The sequence below is a fragment of the Cherax quadricarinatus genome, chromosome 28 (genome assembly GCF_038502225.1).
Source record: "Cherax quadricarinatus isolate ZL_2023a chromosome 28, ASM3850222v1, whole genome shotgun sequence".
NCBI lineage: Eukaryota > Metazoa > Arthropoda > Malacostraca > Decapoda > Parastacidae > Cherax > Cherax quadricarinatus.
Window position 1 is genome coordinate 13180693 of NC_091319.1, and position 21307 is coordinate 13201999.

The window sequence follows — 21307 nt, forward strand, 5'->3', positions numbered from 1 at the left end:
TTCGATTGCTGTATATGTCCTGCAGTACAATCCAAAATAACAACTTGAATCTGTAAGAATCACAGAAGCATGAGAATGAGACATAGGGAGGTAAGTCAACTACAGTATTAGAGCTCTGACCAGCAACATTCAAGTATACTCCCAAGTCTTTAACCCCTTGACAGTCGCAACCCCCAATCCTGAGGTGTCTCCTGGTGTCGCAAAATTTCAAAAAAAAAAAAAAAAAAAAATTATTTTTTCTTACGAAATGATAAGAGAATCTTTTCCCGATTGTAATGAGACCAAAAAAACGAAATTTGATGGAAAACTGACAGAATTATGCTCTTGCGAAGTTAGCGACCTCGGCGACATTTACAAATTGGCGATTTCGCCCACTTTGAGCCCTATTTTCGGCTAATTCTGTTGTTCCAGTCGACCAAATTCATAGCTATTTCTTTAGAACTCCATTTTTTCTATCGATTGAGTACAAGAAACTGCCCATTTACCGATTTCAACTATCCAATAATGTGGTCAGATATTTGCAATTTGGCCAATTTCACGAAAATTAAAAAATATGACAATTTCAAAATAAGGTCCAGAATGAACAATGCAGACATTCCTGGCTCTAAAATAACATTTTCTTTGTTCATCAGTCATGTCTTCAGGCCCTTCTGATATTACTCTTGCTTTCTATTTTGAAGTTTTATTCAAACAAAAAATAGAAGACTTACTATTATGCAGACTACTGCAATACTGTAATAATTGTATAAATAACATCAACCGATTCATGACTGCATATTAGAATGGCTAGTTGGACATTTATTGGACAATGACATCATTTGTTTACTTTTGAACACTGGAAAAATCAAACATTTCCCCTACTTTGAGCTCCATTTCCAGGTTCTTTTTATAGTAAAATCAATCAAAATCACCTCTATTTCTATAATATGTTTTCCATTCTATCAAATGAGACCAAGAAAACGAGAATACAACCATAAATACTATACGAAAATAGACCACAAAGTCGGCATTTTAATTAAAAAAAACGGTCGGAGTTTTTTTTTTCTCATTATGCACTGCGTGCTCCAGGATTTTTTTCATATGGTGCACACTGACCACACAGACCCATTCTCTCACATGTGGGCCTACCAGCTTTCTCCTGCTTGATTTGAAGCCGCTAGAATTTATGAGTATATATATGTCAAACACAGTACCTCGTAAGACGTATATATACGGCCGCGACAGTCAAAGGGTTAATAATAAAATACCTATTTCAAATCAATGCATTTTATAAACGATGGAGTTGCGTTCCCAAGACCACATCAAGCAAAGAGCATACTATAATGATAGTGGGTTTGTGTCAACCATCTGCGATATTGTTTTAATGTCACCTTTGTACCATTTATAACATTTTTAGTATATTTTTAAATGTTTATAGTGTACAGTATATTGTAATAAACAGAATAGAGGAAATCAGTTCTAATATACATTACAGTGGACCCCCGGTTCGCGATATTAATCCGTTCCTGAGAGCTCATCGTAAACCAAAATTATCGGAAAGCGGATGAACTTTCCCCATAAGAAATAATGGAAATCAAATTAATCCATGCAAGACACCCAAAAGTATGAAAAAATAAAACTTTTACCACATGAAATATTAAGTTTAATGCAATAAAATAATTACAATAACAACAATAACAATAGAATAATATGTAATTAAAGAATAATTGACACTTACCTTTAATGAAGATCTGGTGATGATTGATGGGATGGGAGGAGGGGAGAGTGTGGATGGTGTTAGCATTTAGAAGGGAAATCCCCCTCCATTAGGACTTGAGGTAACAAGTCCTTTTCCGGGGTTACTTCCTTTCTTCTTTTAATGCCACTAGGACCAGGTTGAGAGTCACTGGACTTGTGTTGCACAACATATCTGTCCATAGAGGCCTGTACCTCTCGTTCCTTTATGACTTTCCTAAAGTGGCTCACAACAGCGTCATTGTACAAGTTGCCAACACAGCTTTCAGTAACTGTCTGAGGGTGATTTTCATCAAAAAAGCTTTGCATTTTAAGCCACATTGCACACATTTCCTTAATCTTTGAAGTAGACAACTTCTTCAATTTCTCTATCCCCTCCTCCGGAGCAATTTCCTCAGGTGTGGCCTCTTGCTGTTGAAGATGATCTAGCAGCTCATCAGTGGTTAGTTCGTCATTGTCCTCCTCCATCAACTCTTCCACATCCTCCTCACTAACCTCCAACCCCAAGGACTTCCCCAATGCCACAACGGATTCCTCAACTGGCATAGGCTTCTCAGGGTTAGCCTCAAACCCTTCAAAATCCCTTGTGTCTACACATTCTGGCCACAGTTTTTTCCAGGCAGAGTTCAAGGTCCTCTTAGTCACTCCCTCCCAAGCCTTACCTATAAGGTTAACACAATTGAGGATATTAAAGTGATCCTTCCAAAACTCCTTTAGAGTCAATAGAGTATCTGTGGTCACTTCAAAGCACCTTTCAAAAATAGCTTTTGTGTACAGTTTCTTGAAGTTGGAAATGACCTGCTGGTCCATGGGCTGCAGGAGAGGAGTGGTATTAGGAGGCAAAAACTTGACCTTAATGAAACTCATGTCCCCAGAAAGTTGCTCTGCCAAGTCTGTAGGATGACCAGGGGCATTGTCTAATACCAGGAGGCACTTAAGATCTAAATTCTTTTCAATTAGGTAATTTTTCACATTGGGGGCAAATGCATGGTGTAACCAGTCATAGAAAAAGTCCCTAGTGACCTATGCCTTACTGTTTGCCCTCCACAGCACACACAAATTAGCCTTGAGGATATTCTTTTGCCTGAATGCTCTGGGAGTTTCTGAGTGATACACCAATAAAGGCTTCACTTTGCAATCACCACTAGCATTGGCACACATCAGAAGAGTAAGCTTGTCTTTCATAGGCTTATGTCCTGGGAGTGCCTTTTCCTCCTGAGTAATGTAGGTCCTGCTTGGCAATTTATTCCAAAACAGGCCTGTTTTGTCACAATTAAACACTTGTTCAGGTTTCAATCCTTCAGCCTCAATGGACTCCTTGAATTCATGCACATATTTTTCAGCCGCTTTGTGGTCTGAACTGGCAGCCTCACCATGCCTAATCACACTATGTATGCCACTACGATTCTTAAATCTTTCAAACCAAACTTTGCTGGCCTTAAATTCACTCACATCACCACTAGTTGCAGGCAATTTTTTTACCAAATCGTCATGCAACTGCCTAGCCTTTTCACAAATGATCGCTTGAGAGATGCTATCTCCTGCTATCTGTTTTTCATTTATCCACACCAATAACAGTCTCTCAACATTTTCTAACACTTGCGGTCGCTGTTTCGTAATCACAGTTGCACCTTTTGCAAGAACAGCTTCTTTGATTGCCGTTTTCCTGCTCACTATAGTAGAGATGGTTGATTGGGGTTTACTATACAACCTGACCAGCTCCGACACATGCATTCCACTTTCGTACTTTGCAATTATCTCTTTCTTCATTTCAACAGTCATTAGCACCCTTGGTCTCAAAGGGTTGGCCCTAGGAGCTTTCTTGGGGCCCATGGTGACTTATTTTGCAGAAACAAGCACCAAAAACAGTGATAATATGGATATTATGGAATGTACCGAATGTAGCCTTAGATGCACGCACACTGGCTGGCTTGTAAACACTGGCACACACGGGGCAGTTCAGGCCACACGTGGACATGTCTCATACGAACCGCATTGCATACCAGGTTTTGTAACGGGAACCGAGGCAAATTTTCTGCGACATAATGCATCGGTTACCGGATTTATCGGATACCAATAGCATCGCGAACCGGGGGTCCACTGTATTTAGGTATGCACACTGGTGAGAGAGCCTGTTGTAAGTCCGAGTCATCAGTAAACGAGTACGTTGCTAAGTGAGGAGAGGCTGTCTGTATTAAAGGTGCTCTGTAATATTCCCATCTAAGGTTTTAGTATATTTATTCTATGTTGCAGTTTCATAAATGTAGTGTAAGTGCGCCTCTGGCAAGACAGTGATGGAGTGAATGATGATGAAAGTTTTTCTTTTTCGGGCCACACTGCCTTGGTGGGAAACAGTCAATGTGTTAATAAATAATAAATAAATTATTCTATGCAAACTCTTTTAAATTAATTGTTTAAATAAGATTCCATTAAAGAATCAAGAACACATGTAAACTTGAACCAGCAACAAATTTAAACATTTTAAAATAATATTAACTTAAAGGATTTTCCATTACTAAAATTAGTATACTGTATAAAATATATGCAATATGAATAAGCAATAACAAGCCAAATAAGAGTACTGACTACAATACAGTATTAATTGAAAAATGCACAATTCTTTGCTTTCCGAGTGTTAAAATTCATAAAACTAAGTGTATGGCTTGAGTTTTCACAGCTATTAAATAAAAAAAATTGATACTATGGCATACTAGTAACACTATGGATAGCAAACAAGAGTTAATATTAACAATCAGTCCTAATAATATAAATTACAGTACAGAACTCCCTTCCTTTATGCAGACTTGCTTTATGCAAATTTGCTGTTATGTGATCTATTTCCATCAGTAATTCTGTGTACTTGATATCTGGCTGCCCTGTGCAAGCAGTACAGCTTACAAAGTGCACTGAAGATTCTTGTGTGTAATTAACAAACAAACAATTTCTTTGTGCAATTCACAAAATGTAGTTTACATGTAACAAAATATTGTTAAGCACTAAAGAAAGCCACTAGCATGCTGTGCATTAAGGGTTTTTAACTTGAATAAACCTAGAACAGCTGGCACAGGCCTGTACACATCTACATCATATAAAAAGGGGTCACCTGTATTTGATAAAAGATTATGAATAATTTTCACTCTGGCAAAGCCATGTTCCAAAGATACATATTTTCAAAGAGGTCACTGTACCTACTGAGATATTATGGGTCATGCAATGATAACTTCCCAATAAAAACATTAACATTTTGTACACTTTCATCGTATAATAGTTGAAACTTGTGAACAATTTTCTTAATTTTTCAAGTTTTTTTTTTTTTTTTTTTTTTTCAACCAGTCAGCCGTCTCCCACCGAGGCAGGGTGACCCAAAAAAGAAAGAAAATCCCCAAAAAGAAAATACTTTCATCATCATTCAACACTTTCACCACACTCGCACATTATCACTGTTTTTGCAGAGGTGCTCAGAATACAACAGTTTAGAAGCATACACATATAAAGATACACAACATATCCCTCCAAACTGCCAATATCCCAAACCCCTCCTTTAAAGTACAGACATTGTACTTCCCATTTCCAGGACTCAAGTCCGACTATATGAAAATAACCGGTTTCCCTGAATCCCTTCACTAAATATTACCCTGCTCACACTCCAACAGATCGTCAGGTCCCAAGTATCATTCGTCTCCATTCACTCCTATCTAACACGCTCACGCACGCTTGCTAGAAGTCCAAGCCCCTTGCCCACAAAACCTCCTTTACCCCTTCTCTCCAACCCTTTCGAGGATGACCCCTACCCCGCCTTCCTTCCCCTATAGATTCATTTGCTTTCCATGTCATTCTACTTTGATCCATTCTCTCTAAATGACCAAACCACCTCAACAACCCCTCTTCTGCCCTCTGACTAATACTTTTATTAACTCCACACCTTTTCCTAATTTCCACACTTCGAATTTTCTGCATAATATTTACACCACACATTGCCCTTAAACAGGACATCTCCACTGCCTCCAACCGTCTCCTCGCTGCTGCATTTACCACCCAAGCTTCACACCCATATAAGAATGTTGGTACTACTATACTTTCATACATTCCCTTCTTTGCCTCCATAGATAACGTTTTTTGACTCCACATATACCTCAACGCACCACTCACCTTTTTTCCCTCATCAATTCTATGATTAACCTCATCCTTCATAAATCCATCCGCCGACACATCAACTCCCAAGTATCTGAAAACATTCACTTCTTCCATACTCCTCCTCCCCAATTTGATATCCAATTTTTCTTTATCTAAACCATTTGATACTCTCATCACCTTACTCTTTTCTATGTTCACTTTCAACTTTCTACCTTTACACACATTCCCAAACTCATCCACTAACCTTTGCAATTTTTCTTTAGAATCTCCCATAAGCACAGTATCATCAGCAAAAAGTAACTGTGTCAATTCCCATTTTGAATTTGATTCCCCAAAATTTAATCCCACCCCTCTCCCGAACACCCTAGCATTTACTTCCTTTACAACCCCATCTATAAATATATTAAACAACCATGGTGACATTACACATCCCTGTCTAAGACCTACTTTTACCGGGAAGTAGTCTCCCTCTCTTTTACGCACCCTAACCTGAGCCTCACTATCCTCATAAAAACTCTTTACAGCATTTAATAACTTACCACCTATTCCATATACTTGCAACATCTGCCACATTTCTCCTCTATCCACTCTATCATATGCCTTTTCTAAATCCATAAATGCAATAAAAACTTCCCTACCTTTATCTAAATACTGTTCACATATATGCTTCAATGTAAACACTTGATCTACACATCCCCTACCCACTCTGAAACCTCCTTGCTCATCCGCAATCCTACATTCTGTCTAACCTCTAATTCTTTCAATTATAACCCTACCGTACACTTTTCCTGGTATACTCAGTAAACTTATCCCTCTATAATTTTTACAGTCTCTTTTGTCCCCTTTCCCTTTATATAGAGGGACTACATGCTCTCCGCCAATCCCTAGGTACCTTCCCCTCTTTCATACATTTATTAAACAAAAGTACCAACCACTCCAACACTATATCCCCCCCTGCTTTTAACATTTCTGTCATGATCCCATCAGTTCCAGCTGCTTTACCCCCTTTCATTCTACGTAATGCCTCACGTACCTCCCCCACACTTACATTCTGCTCTTCTTCACTCCTAAAAGATGGTGTACCTCCCTGACCAGTGCATGAAATTACTGCCTCTCTTTCTTCCTTAACATTTAAAAGTTCCTCAAAATATTCTCGCCATCTACCTAATACCTCCATCTCCCCATCTACTAACTCCCCTGCTCTGTTTTTAACTGACAAATCCATACTTTCCCTAGGCTTTCTTAATTTGTTTAACTCACTCCAAAATTTTTTCTTATTTTCATTAAAATTTCTTGACAGTGCCTCTCCCACTCTATCATCTGCTCTCCTTTTGCACTCTCTCACCACTCTCTTTACCTTTCTTTTACTCTCCATATACTCTGCTCTTCTTATAACACTTCTGCTTTGTAAAAACCTCTCATAAGCTACCTTTTTCTCTTTTATCACACCCTTTACTTCATCATTCCACCAATCACTCCTCTTTCCTTCTGCCCCCACCCTCCTATAACCACAAACTTCTGCCCCACATTCTAATACTGCATTTTTAAAACTATTCCAACCCTCTTCAACCCTCCCACTACTCATCTTTGCACTAGCCCACCTTTCTGTCAATAGTCACTTATATCTCACCCGAACTTCCTCCTCCCTTAGTTTATACACTTTCACCTCCCTCTTACTTGTTGTTGCCACCTTCCTCTTTTCCCATCTACCTCTTACTCTAACTGTAGCTACAACTAAATAATGATCCGATATATCAGTTGCCCCTCTATAAACATGTACATCCTGGAGCCTACCCATCAACCTTTTATCCACTAATACATAATCTAATAAACTACTTTCATTACATGCTACATCATACCTTGTATATTTATTTATCCTCTTTTTCATAAAATATGTATTACTTATTACCAAATCTCTTTTTCAAGTATATTACCAATTTTGATGACACCATTTCTTAGTGCTTGTGAGCCAGGTACGAGGCCAGCAACCATGACCCTAGAATCTGGGGGCTCACTGAAGCGGCCAGGTACGACACCAAGAACAGTTTCACAAAGGCTTGCTCGTCGCCCTAAGTTGTTGCCACCTTCGTACACCTGCAAGCACAAATCAAAAAGATAAATGCCGTTTCATATTTTGTCTAATTCATATAAAGAAGAGTCTTACTTACATCAAGGTAACTACAAAAAATTCTAGTATGCATTTTAGTGGAAATGGGAAGTATTCAGGGTTAATCCAAAGAAGAGATCTACTTCAATTCCTTGGATCAATATCCCTTCAATAGCAATGAGACACCTTCCCTTGAAGGAGAATATAGTCTGAGAATAGTGTATACTCTGACATTTATGTATCATTAAAGTGTATAACTCTTTACATAACCATTAAAAGTTGTATTCATCTAGTAGACCAAATAAAAAACTTACCTGAAGATTAATTTTCCTCACTTCCCCACTTGGGTTATCTCTAAAGGTCACTTTTGGAGGCGAAGTCAAGTCAGATCCACCCTTTGTTCCTCCTTCACCCCCAGTACCGACTCGTGGTGTGCCCTTAACTCTTACACTTGGTCTACGTTTCAGCAATCTTAGCAATTTGTCTGTAAAGGAAAAAGAAAAATGTGAATTGCTAAGCAAGATGAGAGAGATTGCCTATTTACGATTACCTCTACCTATCTGAAGTTACAAGAGTGGTGCTCCAGGTAATGTTTTTAAACTTTCCAGTGGTTGCAGCACTTATTACCTTTCCTTGCATTCCATTGCAGTATTTTACCACAATTTCTTAAGAAAAATTATGGCATCTTTTCAGCCCTACTTTTCTCTAGGTTTGCAATTGTTCCTTCTTGTTTTCACTGCTCAAAAAATCTTTATCTCTTTTCTTGCAGTCTTTTATTGTGGTTATCATGTCTCCTTTCCTATCAATCAATGAGATCTTCATTGTCTGCAAATTAACTGTTTAGCTCTAGAAGCCATTTTGTAGCAAGTATTTGGACTTTTCCTATCTTAACCAATTTTTTTTAAGTGGGGACAACACACTACTGCTTCCTATTAAAATTTTATCATGAAATAAGTTGCACCACAGCTGAAGGCTATCTAAGTTTGCTAGTGAAGAACACAAGTTTCTCCCTAATTCATTAATACAGCATTTCTTCTGGTAATATTCTAGTGCCTATAATTACTTTCAATAAATATTGTAAAACATTAAATAATCAGCATGAAGCCTGTTTTTGCTCTCTTTTCATTTCATTCAATAGTGCTTATTAAGTTATGTCATTCTTCATTGATTGATTTATTAAATTTATCAGTTTTGTAGAGATTTATGGTAATTTTTATTACTCTGCATACAATTTTTGCATCGTTTGCAAAAATGTTTCATGTAGTTTTTATTCCTTCTGGGAAGTTAATTATATATTATTATTAGAATCATAACTAAGTGCCCTTAGCACACCCTACCCTGCAGCACTGTATGACCCACAAGGGTCATACAGTGCTGAAGGGTAAAGTGTGCTAAAGGCATAATACGCCTGATCAGAGACCAGTGAGGGTGAAGAGTATGCCAGAGGATGAGTTAATAAGAGCAGTGAGGAGTGCTAAAGGGAAGTCAATTATATAAATAAGAAATATTATTGGGGCAAGTACTGATTCTTATGGTACCTTGTAAGTGAGCTTTTCCCCACAAGGACATTTCTCTCACTGGACAATTCCTGGATTTAGTGCTGTATATTTGTCAGGTTGATATTAAAAAAAAATTACTTACCAATACCTTCAATATTCATTATAATGATGAAAGTGTTTTTTCTTTTTCAGGTCACCTTGCCTAGGTGGGAAACAGTCAATGTGAAAAAAAAATATCTATCATTTCTTTTTCCATTTCATAGGAAAGTGGGTTAGAAATCTTTCCTCATAAGCCATGTATGTTGTAAGAGACTAAAATACCTGGAACAAATATAAATAATATTTAAGAAGCCTCAAAATGAAACTCGAATTAAAATAAACAACTATTCTAACCCTTAAATTTATTATTACTTACTCTTCTTTTTTATTTCTTTTGAAGGAGATGAGAAAGCAGGTTTCTTTTCCAATCCTCCAGATGCTTTAAGAGCTTGCACTTGCTTCTCTCTTACTGTACTTGAAACATAAGACTCCACATAGAGAAGGGAACCATCATTCTGCACATGTTTTAGCCATTCTGCATCTTCATACCTAGGCATAGTTAAACATCCAAGTATTACTTAATAATTAACTTAAGTGAAAATTTACATTCAGTGACTACATAAACCCCACAATAAGCAATATTACTGGAATATGTTAAATCTAAAGCATAAAAATCCAAGAAAAATTCACCAGAATTAACATACAGGTTCTCAAAAAGGAACATTCAGAATGCCCCAGTGCAAAGTCAAATTCCCAAGCAGAGAACAGAATATAGCAAATGCATCAGAAATGAGCAAGTGCAGAAGCATATCTGGCAGCCATATTCGAGCCTGAAGTAGCAGAAGACCATTTTTAGGTGGAGTATGGTATGCTGATAAGCTTCCCAGGTGTGGCATCAAGACATTTGCAAGATAACCAGTGCTTGCTGTGCATCTGTTTTAAACTCCTTCTGATGGGAGAGGCCTCCATGTAAAGGAGAGGGAAAGAAGAGCGGGTGGACATTAGGGTACAACTGGGAGGGAAGGTAAGAAAAGTGAGAATAATTAAGGTAGTACTGGAAGAGAATGATGATGTAGGGTTAGTTTGGAAATACAGTGGACCCCCGGTTAACGATATTTTTTCACTCCAGAAGTATGTTCAGGTGCCAGTACTGACCGAATTTGTTCCCATAAGGAATATTGTGAAGTAGATTAGTCCATTTCAGACCCCCAAACATACACGTACAAATGCACTTACATAAATACACTTACATAATTGGTCGCATTCGGAGGTGATCGTTATGCGGGGGTCCACTGTATGCATTAATAATAATGCTACTGGGAAAAAATCAATAAAGAGAAGTGATAAAATCATTAAGCAATACAATAAATCCTTTAAAATTTGGCCTCCTCAGACTAAAGTTATGCCAGCCTTCTGGAAAATACTGACAAAATGCTATTTTATAATTATTATTTTTTATAAGCTAAACTTAACCCTTTCAGGGTCCGTCCCGTAGATCTACGGCTTTACGTTCAGGGTCCAAACCGTAGATCTACGCCATGAGCTCAGCTCACTCTGATAAACTGTGAGTGGTACATTTGGGCCTAGATATGAGAGAATACATCTATGTGGTATGTGTGCACCACATAAAACAGATCCTGCAGCACACTGTGTATAATGAGAGAAAAAAACTGAAATCATGATTTTTCGATTAAAACAGCGACTTTGCAGTGTTTTTTCATATGTTTTTTATAGTTGTATTTGCGATTTCTTGGTCTCATTTGATAGAATGGAAGACATATTACAGAAATAGAGATGATTTTGATTGGTTTTAGCACTGGAAATGGCTTGAAACTGAGCTCAAAGTAGCGGAAATGTTAAATTTTTGCCGATATTCAAGAGTAAACAAACGACCTCACACATCTAATACACGTCAGCTGGTGGGTCTAATATACATTCACAAATATGGTGATGATATTTATACAATTATTACAGTATTGCATAACAGTAAATCTTCTATTTTTTGGTGTGAATAAAAATTCATTATGTGAATAAAAAATCAAAATGGAATTTATTTGTAAAGCCTCAAAATGTAACTAATGAACAGAGGAAATGTTAGTTTAGTTCCAGGAATACCTACATTGTTTATTCTGGAGCCTATTTTGAAATTGGAATATTTTGAACTTTGTGTTAAATTGGCCAAATTAACAATTTCCGATCACTTTATTTTGTAGTTGAAACAGTTGACTTGGCGATTTCTTGTGCTCAATCGATAGAATAGAAGTAATACTAATGAAATAGCTAAGAATTTGGTTGATTGGAATAATGTAATCGGCAAAATCGCCGATTCGTAAATATCGCTGACACATCAAAATTCGCGAGAGCATAATTTCGTCAATTTTCCACCAAATTTCGTACTTTTTGTTTTATTACCTTCACAAAAAGATTCTCTACGATTTCATAAGAAAAAATAACAAATTTTTTTTTTTTTAAATTCTTGGACACTGGGGCACCACTTCAGATTTGGGCCTTGGACCCTGAAAGGGTTAATATACACTTTGACACATAAAAAAGCAGATTAAACTAAATAAAATAACATTGTGGTGAGGCGACTAAAGCATTTCAAGATGATAGGCAACGGAGAGAACTGCTTCGGGTGCCTGCTCTGAAAGTGAACTTGTAAGGGCAATCCTTAAAAATGTGTATTTCTTGGGAATTCTGTTTTTCAAATGCTGGTTCTTATAAAGTTTACTCTATCATGAATGATAATAATATTAATAATAATGCTGTAATAATACTGTAATAAAATTAATAACAAATCAAAGACACAAAGTCAAATTTACATATTTATGTGCATTCATTTTGTCTACAATGAATATATACCTACAGTGAATATATACATTAGTATGATGATATACTGAACTCATAATACAAGAATACAGAATATTTACCCCACTAATATTATTATTACACACTCCTTAACTATCCCTTGGACTGATCAATGCTTTGACAATACTGATCTTGCAAGTCTAAGTGACACACTATAAGTTTTAATGTGATAATCCTACCAGGCGTGGCCAATCTGTGACTCACAAACTTCAGTGAATACTCATCACTCATCAAATGTGGCTTAACGAGGTTAGGTAAGATTTGTCAGGAGACATGACAAGTATTCCTGATGTAAGTCTTAGTCATATGATGACCTGCCACTGGAGCTTTTGGTCATATGACTGAGGCCTTTCCCTGGCTTACCGGTCTTCCCCCTTTAAAAATTTATATTAGTAAAATATCTTAACAAGACAATATCAAGAAAGAGGAGTAAGTCTGGATGTCTTTCGAATTGCAGTTAACAGGTATATAAGTTGAACCAAGCCCAAGGATTGCCCACTTCTGTAATGTACCAATGATACGGAACAGTATCCAGTAACTTACTCATATGAAGACTCTTCTGAGTGCCTAGACGATGCAGAATAACTCTCGCTATTGGAATCGAAGTCATCTGTAGGCTCCATGTCAGCAAAGCTTGGTTTACATTCATAAATATACAACTTGATCACTGTATATCAGCAGCCCTAGAAATTGGAAACTAATATTAGCTCAGAATTAAATGGAATTATTTTTATCACTGATTACACATAACCTGGAAAATAAATAATAATAATAATAATAATAATCATACATAAAATATAAATAAATACATAAATATATAAATAATAAATGATACAGGTCAGCCATGACGGATCCGGCAATCACTAATCCGGTATTAATTTCGGCTAGCGTAATTTCAAATTTCCCAGGTCACTGCCCCAACCTACTGCTATCGTTTGGTGGTACTACTTGCTGCATAAACAATGCATCGCTTGCAAACACAGGCAAGACATTCCAATTTGTTTTTCTCCATTTATTGTTATAACCTGCTCACTTTTAGCCCCAGCCATGGTTCCAATGAATAAAAGAAATGCTTCTCGCTGTGTAAAGCACAAACACCATTCATTGTCCATAAAAGATAAGGCTGAACTTCTGAAAAAAACTCAATAGCAGTGTGTCTGTGAGAAACTTATGTGAATTGTACAGCACTGGCTATTTGAAAGTTTATGACATAAAGAAACAGAAAGAGAAATGACTCAGTTTCTTTGCTAACAGTGATTCAAAGGAACAGATGTGTAAAAAGAAAACAATGAAGGAAGGAAAAAGTTCAGAACTAGATCAAGTTCTGATGAAGTAGGTTAGGCTATGTGTAAGTGAAGGTGTTGAGATGTCTGGAGATCTGGTGAAGGAACAAGCCAAAATTTTTCATGAAGAACTAGGACTAGATTATGAATGTGATTATAGTGAAGGTTGGCTGTAGCATTTCAAAGATTGGCATGGCTTAAAGTTTTGTTCAGTGTGTGGTGAAAAACATTCAGCGGACAAGGAAGCAGCTACTAAATTTGTTAATGAGTTCTCCAAGTTAGTTTCAAATGAAAAATTAAGTCCTGAGCAATTTTCCAATGCAGATGAGACAGCCTTGTACTGGAAATGTATGCCAAGAACAACTCTGACAACTGAGGATGCAGAATCAACAGCCAGTCATGAAGCACTGAAAGATCATGGCACTGTGCTGGGCTGCTCTAATGCCGCAGGAACACACAGGAGTAAGCTGCTGGTCATCAGTAAAAGTTAATGTCCCAGTATTTTCAAAGGTCCTAAGTAGTAGGTTGGTAGACAGCAACCGCCCAGGGAGGTACTACCGTCCTGCCAAGTGAGTGTAAAACGGAAACCTGTAATTGTTTTACATGATGGTAGGATTGCTGGTGTCTTTTTTCTGTCTCATAAACATGCAAGGTTTCAGGTACGTCTTGCTACTTCTACTTACACTTAGGTCACACTACACATACATGTACAAGCATATATATACACACCCCTCTTGTTTTCTTCTATTTTCTTTGTAGTTCTTATTCTTGTTTATTTCCTCTTATCTCCATGGGGAAGTGGAACAGAATTCTTCCTCCATAAGCCATGTGTGTTGTAAGAGGCGACTAAAATGCCGGGAGCAAGGGGCTAGTAACCTCTTCTCCTGTATATATTACTAAATGTAAAAGGAGAAACTTTCGTTTTTCCTTGTGGGCCACCCCGCCTCGGTGGGATACGGCCGGTGTGTTGAAAGAAAGAAACATGCAAGATTTCAGGTACATCTTGCTACTTCTTCTTACACTTAGGTCACACTACACATACATGTACAAGCATATACGTATATATATATACACAGACCCCTCTGGGTTTTCTTCTATTTTCTTACTATTTCTTGTTCTTATTTATTTCCTGTTATCTCCATGGGGAAGTGGATCAGAATTCTTCCTCCGTAAGACATGCGTGTTTTAAGAGGCGACTAAAATGCCAGGAGCAAGGGGCTAGTAACCAGTTCTCCTGTTTATATTACTAAATGTAAAAGGAGAAACTTTCGTCTTTCCTTTTGGGCCACCCTGCCTCGGTGGGATATGGCCGATGTGTTGAAAGAAAGAAAGAAGATTTTCAAAGGTATGACACAGTTTCCTGTGATTTACCATGCCAACAAAAAAGGATGGATAACAACTGACATTACATTGGATTGGTTTGAAAATTATTTTGTTCCTAAAGTAAGAGCTCCCTGTGACTCTGTTGGCCTGGACCAAACTGTAAGATAATGCTTATTTTAGACAACTTTTCCACACATCTGAAAGCAAAGCTCCTGGTAAAGAACAACATTTTCAATATTTACTTCCCACCTAACTGCACATAATTAATTCAACCCCAGGACAATGGCATACTACATTCTTTTAGGTCTAGGTATTGCACCCATTTTATGAAGCACCTACTGAGTGCAGTTAACTCTGGCAGACCAGTACATGAGCTTAACCCTCTGACTGTTTTGGTCGTATATATACGTCTTACGAGCCAGTGTTTCGGACGTATATACATGTATACTCAATAATTCTAGTGGCTTCAAATCAAGCAGTAGAAAGCTGGTAGGCCCACATGTGAGAGAATGGGTCTGTGTGGTCAGTGTGCACCACATAAAAAAAAAATCCTGCAGCACGCAATGCATAATGAGAAAAAAAAACTGACTGTTTTTTTGGATTAAAACGCCGACTTTGAGGTGCATTTTCGTATAGTATTTATTGTTGTATTCTCGTTTTCATGGTCTCCCATGATAAAATGGAAAATATATTACAGAAATAGAGATGATTTTGATTAGTTTCACGATGAAAACGACCTTGAAATTGAGCTCAAAGTAGCAGAAATGTTCGATTTTACCAATGTTCAGGAGTAAGCAAATCACACCACATGTCCAATACACGTCAACTGGGGAGTCTAATATTCTTTCACTAGTGCACTGATATTATTTATACCATTTTTACAATAATGCCGTAGTCTGCATAACAGTAAATTTTGTATTTTTTGTAAGAATAAAAAATCAAAATAGAAAGCAATAGTAATATAAGAGGGGCCTAGAGACATGACTAATAAACAGAGAATATGTTATTTTAGTGCAAAGAATGTCTACATTGTTTATTCTGTACCCTATTTTGAAATTGGCATCTTTTTTAATATGCGTGAAATTGGCCAAATTGCCAATTTCTGACCACTTTATCGGGTAGTTCAAATTGGTAAATGGGTGGGTTCTTGTACTCAATTGATAGAAAAAAATGGAGTTCTAAAGAAATAATTATGAGTTTGGTCAACTGGAACAACAGAACTGGCTAAAAACAGGGCTCAAATTCGGCGAAATCGCCGATGCGTATATGTCACCGAAACCGCTAACTTCGTGGGAGCGTAATTCCGTGAGATTTCGACCCAATTTCTTACTTTTGGTGTCATTGCCATAGGGAAAAGATTCTCTATCATTTCATAAGAAAAAAAAAAAATTTTTTTTCAAAAAAATTTTCGACATAGAATGACAGTTTCAGAAATGGGCTTGCGACAGTCAAAGAGTTAAGGAATTTAATGTGAGAGATATGGTTTACTGTGTTGCCAATGCTTCGAAGTCTGTAGAGGCATCCACACTGGAAAAATGGATGGCATAAATTGTGACCAGGTTAATGTTTGAGATTGCACCTGGTGAAGGCATTGAAAATGACTTTACAGGATTTAGGGCTTCAAGGGAAAAACAGATTATACATGATCTTCTTTCTTATGCTCATGATCTGACTAATCCTGCTGCGAAGGATCTTGCATCGAGGATGGATGAAGATAATGTTGGGGAATTGATGAATGTAGATGAATATGCAGTTACTGTTCATCATTATACTGACTCAGAGATTGTGCAGATGGTTGTAAGTCCACAGCAATAAGCCAGTGGAGGAGAAAGCAGTGATGAAAATGAGGAAGATGTAGCTGAAAGTCTGTCTCTTAACTGCCTTATTAATCTTAAGTTAGTCTTAAGTTTGCCAAAAATGCTCTGCATATTAAAGGGCTTTCAGTATGCACATCTAAATGTAATTCATCTTTGTACAAACATTGTATCATGCTGAAATAATGTATCTTTTTCTTTATCTTTATAAGTGAACAAGAAATAATGAACATTTACATGCTGCAGGATAAACTGATCAATGAAAGAACAAAATATATGAAACAGCTCAGCTTGCAAGACATTTAGAAATCTAGTGCCTTCAACATCAGCTCATCCAGACGTGCTGCCACTGTCATCATCAGTTCTGGATTTTTCAGTCACCTTCCAAGATGAAGATGGGAATCCTGACAGCCCTTCACCTCAAGAAGATGGGAATCCTGACAGCTCCTCACCTCAAGATATGTAAATGTGCTTAGTTGTAAATTTCAGCTCTTCACTTTGGAAGTGGCAGTGACAAACTTTCTTGTGTAAGTCAAGTTGGTTAACTTTATTAACCAACTTGTACTGATTTACCAAGTATTTTAAAGGCAGGATGAGGTAGTTAACTTTTGGATTAAGTGTATTCTATCCTAACCACTCTGTGATCTGGCAAAAACACTCATCTGGCACCCAACAGGTCCCAATGATGCTGGATTAGTGATGGTCGACCTGTCATAATAATAATAATAGTTAAAACAATAAAAAATAATAATACATATATATGTACATATATTCATGGAAAAGCATGGAATCCTAATAATTATGTAGCAACTGGGGTTTTGAAGTTCAATGTAAATAAGGGAAGAATCATTCCAATTCTCCAGATCAAGAGCACGTCACTGTCATCAAGAAACTTTTGAGAGGAGCCAACATATAAAGAATTAGCAAAAAATAAAACGTGAAAGTAATTTCACAAATCACTATTGTATTAAGATATTTACTGGGAAGCTCTAAACCCATAAAACTCACACAGCTAATGGTGTATAAGAGACAATCAGGTCTCGTCCAAGGAACTGGAAGTCAACTATAATTCCTTGGATCAAGAGTCTTTGCCAGCATTCCTGAAGGATGATGGACCATGAGAAGACATCTGACATAACATTACTTCTTTTTGTTCATTTGTTGTTGTTTTTATGGGTCATTTACATATATACAGGCAAGCCCCGCTCTACAGCATTTCGCTAATACAGCAATTTTCAGTTATACCCATTCTTCACATATTCAGATTTCCTACAATAAATATATTCACTGCTCACTATAAGTTAAAGACAAAAATATATATAAGATGAGTAATGTGCGCACTGTATATGCATTTTTTAGGCTTAGCTATGTTGTTTATGTAATATATGAGTGGGTGTGGGTGGGTGTGAGTTGGACCTGACTAGCTTGTGCTGCTGGGTCTGGTACAGTGCTCCATCCTTGAGTGGGGATGACCAGAATGGGTGGGTTATTGGGATAATCCGGGGGGTGTGTCATTGGTCTAATCTGGGGGAAACATGGATCTGCTCCACATGGGTCAGTAGGCCTGTTGCAGTGTTCCTTCTTTCTTATGTTCTTAAGTAAACATGTTATCAGGCTTTTGTATTCATCTGAAAGTAGCTCAGACCCTTACCTGCTGTATGAGTGGGGCCCACCTGTATGTTACTAGGTATGATAATTGTACAGTGGAACCCCGAGTTTTGAACGCATTGACTATCAAAAGCTTTGAGTTTTGACTGCTTTTTTCGCACCAATTTTGTCCCAAGTATCGAACGTGCCCCGTGTTTCGAACTATGTACCACACCTGTCTGCCTGCCCATGCCTGCACACCTGCCCAGGCAGGTATTGTGAGCCAGTCTAGCTTTGTTTATCCTTGATTGAACATTACACTGTACTCTCATCCAAACATTTCACAATAAATTCATTGTGTTTAGTGCTTGTTTATTGATTGTGACTGAAATAATCCACCATGGGCCCAAACAAACTTCCTAGTGGCACCCCTTTGGTAAAGAAAGTGTGAAACACCATAGATGCGAAGAAAGAAATTGTACAAAAATACGAGGCAGTGTGCCGCAGTGGTTGAGGCAGTGGTGAAGGCAGTGGTGGAGGCAGTGGTGGAGGCAGTGGTGGAGGCAGTGGTGGAGGCAGTGATGGAGGTGGTGGTGGAGGCAGTGGTGGAGGTAGTGGTGGAGGCAGTGGTGGAGGCAGTGGTGGAGGTAGTGGTGGAGGCAGTGGTGGAGGCAGTGGTGGAGGCAATAACAAGTCCTCCCTCTCTCCTTTTCCCTATCTTCCAGATGCCAACAAGAGTATTCAATAAAGGTACATAAATGTGATTTTAAATGTTTACTTAAATGCCTATTTATCTTTTTCGTTTCTCATTTAAGTACTATATGTATTTATAATCGTTTTGTGTATGTAAAACCATTGTTATTCTTTAAAAAATTCATTTTTGTGAATATTTTTGTGGGTCTGGAACGGATTAATTGGATTTACATTATTTCTTATGGGAAATACTGCTTTGAGTTTCGAACATTATGACTTTAAAACTAGCTCCTGGAACGGATTAAGTTCAAAATTTGGGGTACCACTGTACTTATGTTACAAGGTATGATAGTTGAACTTATGTTACTTGGTATAATAATTGTAGTTATGTTATGAGATATGATAATTGTACCTATGTTATTAGGCATGATAACTGTACTTATTTTACTAGGTATGATAATTATGCTTATGTTACAAGGTATGATAACTGTACTTATGTTACTAGGTATGATAATTGTACTTACGTTACAAGGTATGATAATTGTACTTAAGTTACTAGGTTTAATAATTGCACTTACATTATTAGGTATGATAATTGTACTTATGTTACAAGGTATGATAATTGTACTTATGTTACTAGGTATGATAATTGTACTTATGTTACTAGGTATGATAATTGTACTTATGTTACAAGTATGATAATTACACTTACATTATTAGGTATGATAATTATACTTTTATTACAAGGTATGACAATTGTACTTATGTGTACCTGTACCTAAATAAATTTACTTACCTACAACGGAATATACCATACGAGACCTGCTCCCTCAAGTCTAGTGAAGATTTTAGCCCAAATCTGGAGGGGACAGGGAAATAATCTTAGAGGAAACAAGTTCCCTTCAATAAATGAAAGGGGAAACTATAATGTTCCCAACTGGGTCAGGTAGGCCCCATTCCCCACTCGCCTGAACCTGGGCAGAGGCACTCTGGAAGTTCCTTACGAGGCAAACACTCCAGAGGTTCCTTACAAGGCAGACACTAAAGAAGTTCCTTACAAGGCAGACACTAAAGAGGTTCCTTACAAGGCAGACACTAAAGAGGTTCCTTACAAGGCAGACACTAAAGAGGTTCCTTACAAGGCAGACACTAAAGAGGTTCCTTACAAGGCAGACACTAAAGAGGCTCCTTACAAGGCAGACACTAAAGAGGTTCCTTACAAGGCAGACACTAATGAGGTTCCTTACAAGGCAGACATTCAAGAGGTTCCTTATGAAGTAGACATTCAAGAGGTTCCTTATGAAGTAGACATTCAAGAGGTTCCTTACGAGTCAGACACTCAAGAGATTCCTTACGAAGCAGACACTCAAGAGGTTGCTTACGAGGCAGACACTGGAGAGGCTCCTTACGAAGCAGACACTTGAGAGGTTCCTTACGAAACAGACATTCAGGAGGTTCCTTGCGAGGCAGACACTCGAGAGGTCCCTTATGTTGTTGTTGTTGTTGTTGTTTGGGTTTATCAGGGCCACTGACTGCTTACGCCGTATCGAGGCCGCCTTCCCGATCTACGGGAAAGATTTGTTACCCAATGCTGGGCTATGAAAGAAAAAGGAACAAGAGTTCCTTTGCAAATAGAAACAGGAACTAGAAGTAGGTTCCTTATGAAGTACCTGTTGCTGGTGTTAAGGTTGTTAAGGGCCACCAAAGGTTATTCCTCATTGAGTCCTCCTAGCTGGGACTAAAAGAAAAAATATATTCATCAGACGAATCAGTCATTGCCCCTACAAATAGTGTCTTGCTTGGAGCACCTCTGGGAAGCGATGCCATTGACATAATCCTCAGGAAGAAATTGGCAGTATCCTGAGGCAGATTTTTACGAACGTACTTAACCTTACTCTAGAAGATGGGCAGTGTAACCAAGCTACACTTCCCCAATCGAAATAAGTCACTCTGTCTGACTTTTTTGGGTTATCCTGGGTTCTCTACACATGTGCTGCTATGTATGATAATTCTATGTAACTGTATTTGTGTATACCTGAATAAACTTACTTACTTACTTACTAGTCAGACCAAAAGACATTGGTGTCTGCAAGTCATCACAGATTGCACTACCTAGTTTTCTGTCCTCATGCATTGCATCCTGAGGGCTTGTAGCAGAAATTCTCCCTGAACATCTTAGGGACAAGATTGGAGTCCAGGACCAAAAGTTCATTGACGGAGCCATGA

At 37.8% G+C, this 21307-nt stretch overlaps 1 protein-coding gene across 2 annotated transcripts in view; it reads right to left on the bottom strand.

Moving 5' to 3' along the window:
- in (protein inturned) overlaps positions 1 to 20602 on the bottom strand; it is a 95385-nt gene extending 74783 nt beyond the window's left edge. The window contains exons 1-5 of one of the 2 annotated variants that reach the window (XM_053782880.2): positions 20464 to 20602; positions 12925 to 13064; positions 9890 to 10062; positions 8290 to 8459; positions 7803 to 7962 (exon numbers count right to left, since the gene is read on the bottom strand). In XM_053782880.2, the coding sequence (XP_053638855.1) occupies positions 7803 to 7962; positions 8290 to 8459; positions 9890 to 10062; positions 12925 to 13004 (583 nt within the window). In that variant the 5' untranslated portion in view covers positions 13005 to 13064; positions 20464 to 20602. The other variant, XM_053782881.2, reaches the window with a different exon arrangement.
- Between the last annotated feature and the right edge of the window lie 705 nt (positions 20603 to 21307).